General features: G+C 41.0%; 1 protein-coding gene across 5 annotated transcripts in view; it reads right to left on the bottom strand.

Moving 5' to 3' along the window:
• slc20a2 (solute carrier family 20 member 2) overlaps window positions 1–14,024 on the bottom strand; it is a 44,828-nt gene that overhangs the window by 15,507 nt on the left and 15,297 nt on the right. For all 5 annotated transcript variants that reach the window (XM_044025327.1, XM_044025328.1, XM_044025330.1 and 2 more), the window contains exons 2-5: window positions 4,090–4,654; window positions 1,821–1,961; window positions 1,370–1,455; window positions 372–468 (exon numbers count right to left, since the gene is read on the bottom strand). In XM_044025327.1, coding sequence (XP_043881262.1) covers window positions 372–468; window positions 1,370–1,455; window positions 1,821–1,961; window positions 4,090–4,378 — 613 coding nt within the window. In that variant the 5' untranslated portion in view covers window positions 4,379–4,654. The remainder of the gene's footprint in view (window positions 1–371; window positions 469–1,369; window positions 1,456–1,820; window positions 1,962–4,089; window positions 4,655–14,024) is intronic.

Here is a 14,024-nt window from a genome sequence, read left to right as displayed (position 1 = left end):
CTCATCTGATCCATCATCAGTCTCACCAAGACTCTAACCACCATCACCATCTGGGATTTTCTAGTTTCTGCTCAGAAGATTTCATATCTTCCCCATGGTGTCACAGCTCCTAAAACTCTTAAAAAATGATTAGATTATTTAATCTGAAATGAATTAATTTCTCATTCATTGGTCCCTCCTGGGCAAAAGTTACACAGTGTTGCTTTGACGAGCTACACTATGCTCTTGTCACACCTTCAGACGGAATGTTGCGCAAGCAAATGTCATTAGCACCGTCAGTGAGACCGAGATGATAATTTGATCATATGTCGGTGTCAGACAAAATAAACGTAGGCAACATCTGTCAGGAAGAACTGCAGCTCAGCACTTACATGGGGCTCCAGTGTACATGATGGAAAACGTGTTGATCCCAATGGTGGAGGCATAGAAGAGGGGCAGCGCTCGCAGGCCATTAGGGACAGAGTCATCCTGAGAAGAAAATCACACAATCACTGCGTTACTAATACCTTAGTTATTTAAAACATTAAAAGAAAACTATAGGAGTGATGCCAGGATCTGTTGATACTCAACGTTGTGATATTAGTATGAAAAGAAAAAGGTATCAAGCCTTTACTACTCACACTACAATTTATTACAGAGGTTAGAAGTTAAGCTGAGGAGTAATGGAACTGTCAAGGTTCATATGTTTGTTGTTTTTTGTTGTCGTCTTTGTTATTTTACATTGCTGTTTTGTGTTGCCATCAACCTGCCAAAGGAATGATGATGGAAATTAGCCACTGGCTATAATCTTGTATATTTACATGAAAATGTCTCATAATGTGCCTGGTCCCTATTTCAAATAACTAAATAAATAATTCAAAAAAAGATATATTTAGACAACGGTTGGTTTACAGGGGGCCTGGTGTAGAAACAGGACCAAACCAACTCCGATACAAGAATCCAAACCAAACCGGTAATCAGAATTTCATTACGCAGCAAGTCACCACAGTGCAGATACAGCGTAATAAAATCATCAAGTATTCTGACTTGTAGCGGAAGATTTGACCTAGCTATAAAGAGATTACAGAGTGACCGCGAAATCGTCCACCAAGCCATTAAAACAATAAACCCGCACTTGTGACCTCAGGATGATCCAGAACACTTTTCTCTTTCAAGTCTGTCACCATTTCCTGTTGTGTAGCAACAGATCTGCAAGTTATTGATCTTATCTGTGCTGAAGATCTTAGTGCGTACACAAGTATATGTGTGTTGATTCTATTGTTTATAAATGAGTCGCTCGGACACATTGATTCGGATTTTAAGCACAAAGGTCACATGATTGGACAAGAATGACAGGAGCTGGACAGGGAGCTCGTCTCTGCGAGTTCACCTTGCTGAGGATGAAGTGTCTGATGAGCAGGAAGAGGAGTCCAGACATGAGTCCAGAGAGCAGAGGGGAGATGAACCACGAAGCCACTGAGGAGGGAGGAGAAAATATAAATCAGCATCACTGACCAACACACTCTCCTCGTGTGAACAATAGGTAGTGTGAGTGTTATAGTATATTGAACTGAAGCTCAACTTGAAAGTGATTATATTGCAAATCAAAGCACAATATCAAATGGCCAAGAAAGTGGACATGGCCTACTAAAACATTCCGCATCCAAACCCTACAGCAGGTGAACTGGGAATACCTCATTGTGCTTTTATTTTGTCCGTTTTCAGATGGAATATGTGTAATATTGTTCATATTCATACAAATAGTATGTAACGTAATGTACATTTGCAGAAATGGGGGCATTAACACTGTAAATGCACACAAACTGGAATGGTTAGATTACCAATCTTTACAAGCTGCATCCACTGTACGCCCTTGGTGCCGATGGCCACCATGGAGAAACCGATGGTGGCGCCAACAATGCAGTGAGTCCCAGAGATTGGCAGTTTGAGGAAGGAGGCTATTAGCTGCCAGACAGCTGACCCTATGATCAAAAGACAGACAAAAAAAAAACCCTCAGACATTTATCTTATTTAATTGGACACTGTTTCCCATGAGAAAAGCAGTTCTGGAATAAAAATACCACATGCATCATTAACTCGGTTTTTTCCTCAATTATGAGAAGCGGTGAGATGTTACTGTTTGTGCATTTTCTTCACAAGCAAGGCATCGTTAGAGAGGCTCTGAGATAATACTTCCACTTTACACCCTCATAAGACCTGGCACTAATTAACCTGTATTTTATGTCTAGAGTAGGGCTGCAATAATAAAACAGGTTCTTAAACATAGATATTATTGTGTGGTTTTCTTGCCCCTCTGACAATGATTTGCATATCTGTAGACATTTGAGGACGTCGTCATTGTGGGTTAGGATTGCCGAGTATTACAATCCTTGTTAGGTGCCGCCCTCTTCTAGAGTAATCTGAAAGCACACACCACCACCACCACCATCATCATCATCATCCTCAAGCTCCTCTCACTGGAGCTGTGGGTTTTAAATTTAATTATTGTGATATGGTAATTATGTTTTGGAATGAGGGATTTTACAACTCAACTTAACTTTGAGATGTCTGGTGTAAACAAAAAGAGAGCCGAGGACAGGTACCAACAACGACAAACAACAGAATCTTTTTCCCACCAGTGAATTCATTCTTTGCGTCTGTTATTTGAGTAAGTCCTCTGTGTCTCATTGTCAAAGCCCTGCATTAGACTCTGATTAGTGCATGATGGGTTGCACAGTGTTGTTTGTGCAACTACTGGACAAAATAATAACGTATTTCCCTGCTCTTATCATATTAAAAAACGAGAAATTCTAGACTTCTGTATGAACAACACGGCAGTAAACGTTTCCAACATTTACTTGTGTCGACAGCCACACGCAAGTTTTCAGCAACTCGGGATTCCCCTGTGCATAATAACCCCGTTATTTACCGCCATTTCCCAGTGCTCACTGCCATTAAAATGTCATTGCCTCAACACGACCCCCCCCGTTGTATTTTGTTCTGTGCCGTTCGTTTACTGAGGTAATCTAAAGCTAATCTAAAGCTACTCAACGATCACTGCTTGTGCTTCACTGCAAAAGCTTTTTAATGTCGAGGTGTTTTCATGGAAGAAGCTTTAGCTTTGTTACTAAAATATCTGTAAATGCAGATGTTTTCTCACACAAAGCCAGTGAGAATTGGTGCGTTTGAGTTGTGGTCACTGGGCGATAAGTAAACACAGGTGGACTGGACTGGTTAGATCTAGAGATTATGAAAGGGACAGACATGTAGAGTGACATAATGACCTCAGTGATCCGTCTTCTCTATAGACATAACAGAGTTGACAGCAGCGTGGACTCTGATCACGTCTGCACATGCACACCGTTGCACCAAAATGAACACTTACATTTCAACGTGTGTACTTGATATCAGAGTGAATGTTAATTAGAGCTGCAACTTTTCTCAATTAATCGATTAATCTGTCGATCATTTTCTCAATTAATCAAAAAAAATTTATGATTTCTTTGTTATCTAGAGCAAAGAAATGAAGAAAATACTCACATTTTAGAAGCTTAAACAATCGGAAATCTTGTTTTAATCATGAAAAAAACCTTAGAACCGATTAATCGATTATCAAAATAGTTGTCGATTAATTTAGTAATCGATTAATAATCGATTCATCAATTAATTGTTTCAGCTCTAATGGTAATAATAGTAATATAATATAGGCAACTTGTTAGGTACTACACACATTCCGTTTACAAAACAGAGAAATACAGAATACCCTTTAAAACCTGTAAACAGCACGTTTAACAGTTCTTCTGGGAAAAAAATAACCTTTTTCCAAAACAGACAATGATATTTTTTTATGACAAATGAATGAAAGTAGTTCTAATAACAGATCTAATATATTCATCCAGTCATCCAGAAATGTGAAGTGGTGTCTTCACACTTGTTCCCAATAATCATTCAGATATAAAAAAGGATATTTAAAGAAAATAAAGCCTGACCTGGAAAGGTGACTCGGGTGCTTATTGAGACACGGTGGACATATTAATCTGTTGCTCGGTCAAGAGGTTGAAAACTTTATACATAATTACACCTCAATGAATATACATCTTGTCAACTTACCAACCATGGCGCTGACCTCCCCCGCCATGAGCACGGGCACCGTGTCGTTGTACAGGCTGACGTCTATGATGCCCTTCCGAATTGTCTCACCCACTTTGGCTCCGAGTAGCATGGAGCCCAGTGTCTCAAAGATGGACGCCAGGATACAGGCCTGCCTCAGTGTGACCACGCCGGACCCCACTGCTGTGCCGAATGAATTGGCCACATCATTGGCGCCCACGGAAAAGGCCAGGATGAAGGCAATGATGAAGCCAAGGATCACCATCCACAGATATGATTCCAAATCCATCTTGATACTATTTCGCCACACAAAATCCAAATAGAGAAAAAAAGTTTAAATATTTCTAAAAAAAAAAATAATAATGAAGTGCTCTGTGCGTTTTATTGGAGGACTTGGTAAGTCCACTCCTTTTCTTCGTCCCCTGGTTGTAAAGAGTTCGAGGGGAGAAGCACAGCTGCTAACTAAGTGTTTGGAGCTCAGTCCAAAGATTGGAGACTAGTGATGGTGGGAGCAGGGAGCATTCCATAGCTTAGTGTGAGACAGGCTGTCTGCACGTTCCTTCACCTGCAGGAGAAACGAGAGAAGAGACAAAGAAAGAGATTAGTGTCATGAGCCATGATTACTCTTTTTTAAACGGCGGCTGCCATCTGACAACACCTCCCTGTTCCTTCCTCCAAAAACCAAAAACAGCGGGGAAGGAGGGACTAAGACAGAGAGACACTAATGCTAAAGGAAAACAAAACAAAAAAAGTGAAGCACTCAGGATGAAGGATGAAAATGCAATGGTGGCTTCGAGGAAATAGGCAGAACGCTGCAGGGAGGAAAGCTGGGGGACATTTCATGAGAATCACAGTTTGCACTTCAAAGAAATCAAATCAGACTGTGTGGAGAGCTTGCTGTCAGCAGTGAGACTAAAAAAAGACCACACTATGTAGAGTGAGATATGAGATGTTTCATGCCAACTTCTGACGAACCTGCATTTATTTGAGGTTTTACCTTTGCCACACATCCAGACAGACTTCAACGGGAAGTTTAGAGCACTACAGCATCAGTCTAACGCTTACTAAAAGGTAATTAACAGAATTACCAAGGATATTATAATTCACAGCTTTGACACACTTCCTTCAATGAAGCAAAATAAACTCCACTCTATAATTCCCAATTGTAAATGTTGACCAAGCGACGACAACCTGGTGAAAGTTTGCACGTCAGATTACATTGCAGTTACCCTTCTCAGCTTTGCTCTTTCAACCGCAGCGTGATGTCGTGCTGCTCACTAGGTGACAGTCAAAAGTTCAGTTTTGCAACAAGCATTAGAGAACAAACTAAAACTAAATCAGAGGCTTTGCTGCAGCACAAAGTAACAAAGAAGGTCAGCACGTGGATTTCAGTCCAGACTGCAATGCAGTAAGAACAGCAGTAACTGCTGCTCGAGCACTTCACCAAACTGCACTTCCGAGGGTAGAGTAAGAGTAAATGCAACTTCTTTGTGTAATCTTACATCCATTCTACAGGAAACATCTCCTTATGTAGCCTTTAAGGCCATCGGTGGATTATAACCGTCATTTAAAGTGGAAATAGACACTTTCTATATCCATAACAATGAACTTAAAAGTATTGACCCACTATCCATAATGTGTATTATGCCTGGTGCATATTATTACACACCCGCTCTGAGGAAAAGTAGCGTGTCCTCCCTTACGCGCGCCTTACTACTACAAATTACCAAACAATGAAACACCTGGAAATACTGGGGACACAAACACAGGGAAACAAAACCACCGTGTAATTAATCAATAAGGGCTGCAGCCACAATTGTGCATGTTGCAGTTATTTGTTGATCCAGTCATCGTTGTCATAATAGGGTGAGTCTCTAGTGATGCACTTGTTGAACCCATCTGTAGGAGAGTTGATCCCATCACATCCAATAGGTAAACAGGCGAGCATCTTCCCTGGTCGACGTAAAGCTCCACAAAGCTTATTTACATCACAGCCATAACAACAATTTTTAGCAAGAGATGGCAAGGCCACCAACACTGAAATCTCTGGTGGTCCTCCAGAAACCTCTACACCACAAATGACTTGATCTGGGTTATTTGTCCTCTTTTTTTTTCTTTCGTCTATGCCACATAATCAAAGTCATTTCATGAGAGTTAATGGGAGCACATTTCCATCTATGGTTAGACCAGTTTTTAATGGGGAACATTGAATGTCAACAGCTTCAAGGCCAGACGAGTACATTCTCTCTGCATGAACCAACTCTGTGCTCCTCATCGTGTGGGGGCAGACGCCTCCTCTCTGAACAGCCCGCGGCCAAGTTATGGCTCCCTCCTCCCAACCAAGAGCTCCATCTGGAACAGCTGAGGTCACAAACTGCCATCCCTTTATCCTCTGTTAAACCACAACAGACACACTCATAACTATATGATAATTTGTCTCTGATCCTGTTCAGGCGCTGAAATGACCTTCCTAGATTTGGACATGGAACCTCAATAGATGATGGATATTATCAAATGATGTCAAAACAAAATCACACATGTTACTTTTCCAATTTAAGCATCTCAACAAATCTAATTTTTTGATACAGCAGGAAACTGATCTCAGGAACCAGGTGTTGCCAAAGCTCAAAGAGACGAAGCAGCAACCTTGACACAGATCCCAGAGGGGAAATTCTCTTTCCACCAATTTCCTCCTGAGACAGATCAGAATAAAGGATCAGAGCGAAGGACTGATGCCCCCCTCCATCATCAAGATTCAGAGACTCAGATACTGAACTTTCAGACTCTTTGGTTGAAAAGTCAGTAAATATAAGCCATTATCTTGTGTTGATAAGTTCAACCATGTTAATGACTCATGATTATACATAGAACTAGAGCTGGGAAATTATTCTATGACATTTATGTGAAGATATAATGTTCTTCAACAGTAATATAACAAGGTTATATGTATATTACAATAAAAGATCAGAAGGGTGTCAGTCAAACAGGTCACTGTAAATTGACAGAATGTGTATATCATTTATAGTTTACGCAACACTTTGAGACACAACTTTGTTTAATTTACATCAGATTTGTGACATTGTTCTGTTTACCACTCATGAAGTTTACAACCACAATAAACAGATTCCTTCCACTTTCACTGAAGTGCTATTGTGATATCTACATAAGTCAATATTGTAAAATGTTACAGTGATAATATGTCTATTGCCCAGTTCTTCATAACATACATAAGTTGGCTGTTATACCTATGTTACGTTTCCCTATGCACAGATGTTAAGAACTTCCCAAGTGGCAGCACAAGCCACGACCAATCAAATAATGCTAAATCAAATTAACGCGTTTAAGCTCAAACATTCCACCCCCCAAATGGAACTGTCAAACAAGGTGGTTCTGCCAGTTGCCGTTGTTTTCCTGCTGCTTTACAATAGTCATGGGGAGTGAGAGGAGCATAAAGGACAAACAAGATGCAACTTGTAAATGTCTAATCGGAAAAACACGCCACCAGAAAATGATCAAACAAGGTCACCAGAGACCGTGGACACAGTCCATCCTTGAAATAGATGTGTAGGTGTGGGGAGGAAGGGATAGAAAGACGAACATGGATGACTCAAGCGTGAGTGCCTTTTTTAATCAGATCCACAATTTTCCAAACAGGGAAACGAGATAGGACAGCTCCACGCTGACACGTGTGTACTTTTTAAAGATCTTCAGTAACACATGAATGCTTGTTCACGTACTTCCACTTCTAGTAGTGCACATAAAAACCATTTCCTCTGGTGCTAAAACATGTACAGTAGAGCCTAATGAAGTAGTGGTGAACTGGATACTCCACATATTGACTGTTGTGCTACAGAGGGAAATCAAACAGTTCCAGAGTTCAATCCAAAATCAAAAGTGAAAACGGGCCTGAGATCAGTCAGAGAGAGACATATGCCACGTGTAAACCAAACACGTTCCTAATACTCAGTGGAAGCTTGGGCTTTATTGGTGTTTTGAAGTGGCAGGAGCTATTTCGAGCACTCCTGCTTCTGGAAATACAACACTCATTCATCTCCCCTAGTTATGTCCCCCAGAAAAATCTGCTCTAGAAAATGTGTGGCTCCTTGATGAAATTTTGAAGGAACAAGCAGGAGTACATAACGACTTTGGTGGGGGGGAGGAGCTTTACAGCTGATGCTCTCTACTAATGGACTATGAAAGCTAACAACAACTGTGACACTAAAGCTCATTATTGTATGAAGAATTATTCACCAAACCAAAATGAAAGACATGATAATTAAAATCCATCTAATCTGGAGATGATTGTTTTCTAATGCAAAGTACCACTGGTGTGTCTCATAACACTTGAGCCACTTCCTCCATCACTCTAGTGAGACGGCAGGAATATTTTACATGAATGAACTATACTTTGTCATAAGAGAAAACCACAGCGCTTTCACAAAATCAATGCAACCCTAAGGACTTTGTTGATACACAGTTATGTGTCCTTCTAAATGTGGTGACTGTAGAGTCAGAGCCAAGTTCTTCAGCTTTTTTCCAGTCATGTACAGATCACAGACCTCTGGACATTAACCAGACGGCCAAAAATAAACACAAGCAGGCCTTATGTCCTCGACTGGTTAGCAACCCTGACATGCTTTCTTTGGGCATCGATTTTTACATTCCTTGCAAAACGGGTTCAGATTACAGGTGTGTGACGCAAGCTAATTGAGCTGATAAAACTTGAATATGACATTCAGGACATTAGAGGAATGTCGGCCTGCCTGCACAAGTTATTTGACTTGTGACTGTTAACAATGAAAGATTCATTGGGACCTTGAAACCGACAAAGATTCTGTGCTTTTAATGAGTCAGTTTGAATATGAGCTGCAGCGATGTTACACAAACGCATCTGAATGTTATACCTTTACATATTTTGCACATTTTTAGTATTAAGGAATAAAACAGAGCCATGAAATGACCAGAGGAGGCAGTGCCATAATGCAGATACACCGGCAGTGATCATAACTGCTCTGAGCTACCCAACCCAAGTAAAAAAAAATGATTAAAAAACACTCCATAGTCCCAGAATTGAGGAAGAAAGAAAACAGTGGATTAAAGAGTGACACACTGAGGTTATTTAAACGTTGATTAAGCAAACATACCACAAGGTTTCTCCAAACAATTAATGAAAGATGATGAGATTAGGTGAAAGCAGTGCCAAAACTAACAGGGAGCAGAACAGAGTAAGAGTAATTATTTAGCCCAGCTGCCTCCAGAATAACCCTACAGAAGTCATTTCACACCTAATTATCATTTTCGCACAGAATAAAATGGAGTTGGTACAAAAGAAAATCAATTAGTTCACTTGAAGCTGCTCATTTGACTCTGATGGTCAGTGGTTAACAATACAATGTGGTGAATCAAGAATCTCACTCACATCCTGAGAAACATGTGATACACCGGCTGACGGTCAACACATGAGTGAATTGGACTTCCTGGTTCACTTTTCAGCTCAGGTGGATCATTTCTGACGTTCTGTAGTGACCGCTGTCCAAGGTGCTGAATGTGAGACCACAAGGTATAGTGGAGCTTTGATGTACTGTACATACTTATTACATAAAGTCCAGATAGATATCAGTACATTCGCTATGATTCATATATGCGGTTTGGATTATAACAACCAAACATTTTAACATTTTTAACAGTTTCCATTCATATTTTTCATATACTGTATGTACGTCATCTTGTTTGTGAAATTCAAAATGTATCCTACAACCAGAAGTAACATGGCTGCACTTTTACTGTATGAAAGAATGCCAAATTTCACACAGACTTCATTTTCTGGTACGACTGTGGCTCAGGAGCATCAGTGACTCAGACTGTCCACAATCAGTGTCCACAGATTGTTGGCCAAACGATCCCCGGTCTTGAGAATGACACTGGCTTCCAAAGTATGGGAAAAGCCAAATATTTAGCTTCTTATATGCAGTGTTTTTTAGTGATGCTCAAAATAGGCTACAAAGACTAAAAAGCAGGTGGAGGTGAGATGACAGTCTGTGAGGTGACATGGTCTCAGGGATATTACTGACAGACACATTCTCTTCCAGTAGACACCAGGTGGCAAAAGGAACACATAATGAGGGCAGCGACAGAAAAAAACAAAATGTAGAAACAAAACTTAATTATGTCGTCACGTTTAACCTACTGGAATGTCTAATCCTGACATCTTAAAAAGGCATACTACACATTTCAAAAGAAAGATTTTACAATACATATGGAGAAATGTTTGTTTTTCTTCTTCTACAATTAGCTAAAACACATACGGTGAGTGATGCGGTGAAGCGGAAGTAACTTGGGTAAACGGTGCGCTGGATAAAGACGGACCAACATGAACATGTAAATCAGGGTAAATTATCAGCATCTGTAAACACATTACTTCGACTCATCTGAGCTGTCACTACACAACACAAGGCCACAGACTTAAAAGAATAAAAATATAAAGCTACAGTGAGTCCATACATCACTCTGCGACTCTGAGACCTAAAATGTATCTTTATAATGTACCAACTAAAAGTCGTCACATTTACTTATCCACTTTTGTTGATCAATTGAATAATCAAATATTCATGCCCATCCCTAGTAATGAGCAGAAGAAAAAGTGAGCCAAGAAAGAGCTGCACCTTCACTAATGCGCAGCACCTCACAGTGCTGTATATCACAAGTTAAACAGAGTACTTTATCTATTAAAAGAATCTAATTACATTGGGTTGAGCCGTGTGCGGAGGAAACTGTGAATATGCGCCCGCTTTTCTCTGTTACGGTTGTTGTACAATGCTCATTAATCTGCCTGGGATGCCACTGCAGCACAGCCAGAACTGATGCAAAACACTGTGTCACGAGCTACTGTCTGCACTGACATGCAGCTGTAATGTCCACGCAATGATTCAGCCTCCCTCTCATCAGCTAACCCTGGGTTCCTGCTGAATTAGAACACATATGTAGCATCAGATAATGAGTCACGGCAGCATCCGGCCAGTGCTGTGCTGCTGGCTCATTGTTATACCTGAGGCATACGCAACAGCAATCTTTGCCTCCAAGGACACATGATTCTCAGGTCTACCTAATGGTTTAACTGAGTTAAAAAAGAGAGAGATGTGAAAAGACTAACATAAGACACAGATGGGGAAGTAGAAGAGCCTGAAAATCATCTCCACTCACCTTCATGTCTCCTCATATCAGAAGAAGGAGGGAAAGTAGTGGAGATAAATGAATGTCAAAGACAAAATGACTGTACTCGGGAGAAGCACAGAGAGAGAGAGAGAAATGGTGGGTTATTTTAAAAATTGCGGAAAATAAAAATGGGGATGACTATGTGATTGATGGCAAATAAAATTAGGATGATCGAGTGGAAGAGAACAGCTAATGAAAGGAGAAGAGCAAAAGAGGCTTGGTGAGAAATCAGCAGGTTGTGGCTGTGTTGCAGGAGGGAGAGAGGGAGCAAGCTTGCACAAGAGTTACAGAGAGAGAGAGGGGGGGAGAGAGAGAGAGAGAGAGAGAGAGAGAGAGAGAGAGAGAGAGAGAGAGAGAGAGAGAGAGAGAGAGAGAGAGGCAGCAAAGCCAGCCGAGTCTAGACTGCCTCTTAAAAGGAAAGTATCCACATTCACAGCAGCCAATGACGAATGTCGGAGAGGCAGAGGAGCGTCTTTGATTGGGTGGTTGTGTGAAGACAGGACAGATGGACGGAGGGGAGGCAGCCGATAAGTCAGAGATGACCGATACCTGTGTGGGGACAATTTTATGACCAGAGAAAAGCATGCAGGGGGTCAAGGGCATTATGAGCACAACAGCCTTCTCTCTTTCACTCTAAACTATGGTGGGCAATAAAAACATCAAATTCTTTACTATTAATCAACCAAAGAGACTCTTGGTCGACTTTACAAAAGAGGCATTTTTTGTAAAATGCTGCCACACTGCCGATGTCTTTGACATGGATGTTAGAGGACTGACTGTACCTTAAAATGAAACACTGAAAATGAAATAAAACCACAAGACACACTTTAATCTGTCTGTCTCTTGTGGGTTTGGGGGGGGGCAAAAATTCGACCAATCAGAATTTGAGTCGAACCAGAGCGTATCAACTCATAAATTGACTTTACAGCCCTGTACTGGACAGTGCAAACTATCAGTCCAAACTATTTCCACATGTATATAAGAATATAACAGAGCATTAAGGCCAAAGAACATTTCTGAACAGATTTTAATTGGTCAATTTTGCAAATTTGCATAGAAAAGAGCATAGAACAGCAATGGATAGAATGTGCCCTATAGAGCTGTGGACGTCACGTGGTTCTGTCCATGTCAGAGAGTGAATATGTCTGATCCTTATGATGCCCTGGCCATGCTTTTTACGAGTTTGGAAACGGGTGGAGAGGACCGGCAGTATCCAGACATCTTCAGCTTCCTGATTGTGTTCCATTCATCTTACTCCAGAGAGTCACTGAACGTTTACAACAGACTGGAGGGAAACAAATGGACGATATCTGGCTTTGTGACAAACATTAAACTCTGGTGTCTATCAGCTAAAGATTGCATGTCAGTTAGACAGAGTCCATTATTTACCGAGAGTAAACCACAAAATCCATTGCTGAAGGGGTTCCCACCTCTCCATCTTATTCTGCTCATTGTGAGCATGTTTCATAGCAGTGATTCACCTACGCCGTCTCTCTGGATCTGTGGGGATCTGGTAAAAGGTTCTCCTGTTGGCCTGTCTGACTGTTTTGGCATCCCGGGACACAGTCTTTACTCTTACGATGAAAACAGCTGGCAAAAGACAATTTTATTGCCTGATTTATGTGTTGTCTTGTATATACTGTATGTCTATAGAGTATCCTGCCAGAGGGCGTTATCTCAGTTGCGTGACGTCAGCTACCGTAGTTCTATTGACAATACTACGATCTCTGCTTTGGCAGATCAACAAGTTCTAATCCTTCATGATCTAATATTGTCATATCGCCTCATCCATACACGACACATAAAAATCTCTGGACAGATCAATACCGTGCACATTTTAGCCAACAGTGAGACACTGAGCAACTGAGATGTGAGGATAAGCTAGTTACTGAATCATCTGTGAAAGAAAGGTTGACAAAATGTTTTTAGAAGACTTTTCCCTGTGACATTACACAAACATACACCAGTATCTATGGGCCACCAGGGATGCAATGATTTGTCAACTGAGCAAAATCACTCTTTTATGGAGTGAGTCATCTCGCTTTGTACCCATCTCTACTGAGAGCTGCACATGCACTTTAGCATAGGGATAAATCCTCCCAATCCACACACACACACACACACACACACACACACACACACACACACACACACACACACCCGAGACAACAAACACCTATGTGTAATGTTTCCGCCAACAGTTAAACTAACAGCTGAGTCTGCATATCCGTTTGTTACTTTGCCGTCTATGTTGTATAACCAAAACTACTTCCACACGCTGCTTCTCAGATACTTTGGTGTCATGATTGTCTGCTCAGGGGGACAGTTTAGCTTGTTTGTGTCCTCCATTGTCACAGTGAGTCAACACAACGTTGTCACATGTTGAGCAGCGTGCCTTTGTGTGACTTTCAGCTCCAGAAGGCAGAGGCTCTCGACAACACAATGACAAGTGCAGAGCACATTCAGTGTAGGCTCATCACTGACGAAACACAAAGGTGAAGTCGGGAGCCCGCGTCTCTTCTGCAGTTCTTTAACATTTACCGGTAACACTACAAGAAGCATGAGAAGGAAAAATTGCACACAGAGATTACCACAGACATGAAGAAGAAATCTCCCCAGTCTGCAAGACAAGGAGAGATAATGCAAATTAGCTAGAACTGTGCCACAAAACTGTTTTTAAATGACTGTGGCATCATTTACATGGTTTTATACGCATTTTTCAG

Source organism: Solea senegalensis, linkage group LG5 (assembly GCF_019176455.1).
Source record: "Solea senegalensis isolate Sse05_10M linkage group LG5, IFAPA_SoseM_1, whole genome shotgun sequence".
Classification (NCBI taxonomy): Eukaryota; Metazoa; Chordata; class Actinopteri; order Pleuronectiformes; family Soleidae; genus Solea; species Solea senegalensis.
Note: the sequence above shows the minus strand (reverse complement) of the source record. Positions and strands in the feature narration are given on the sequence as shown.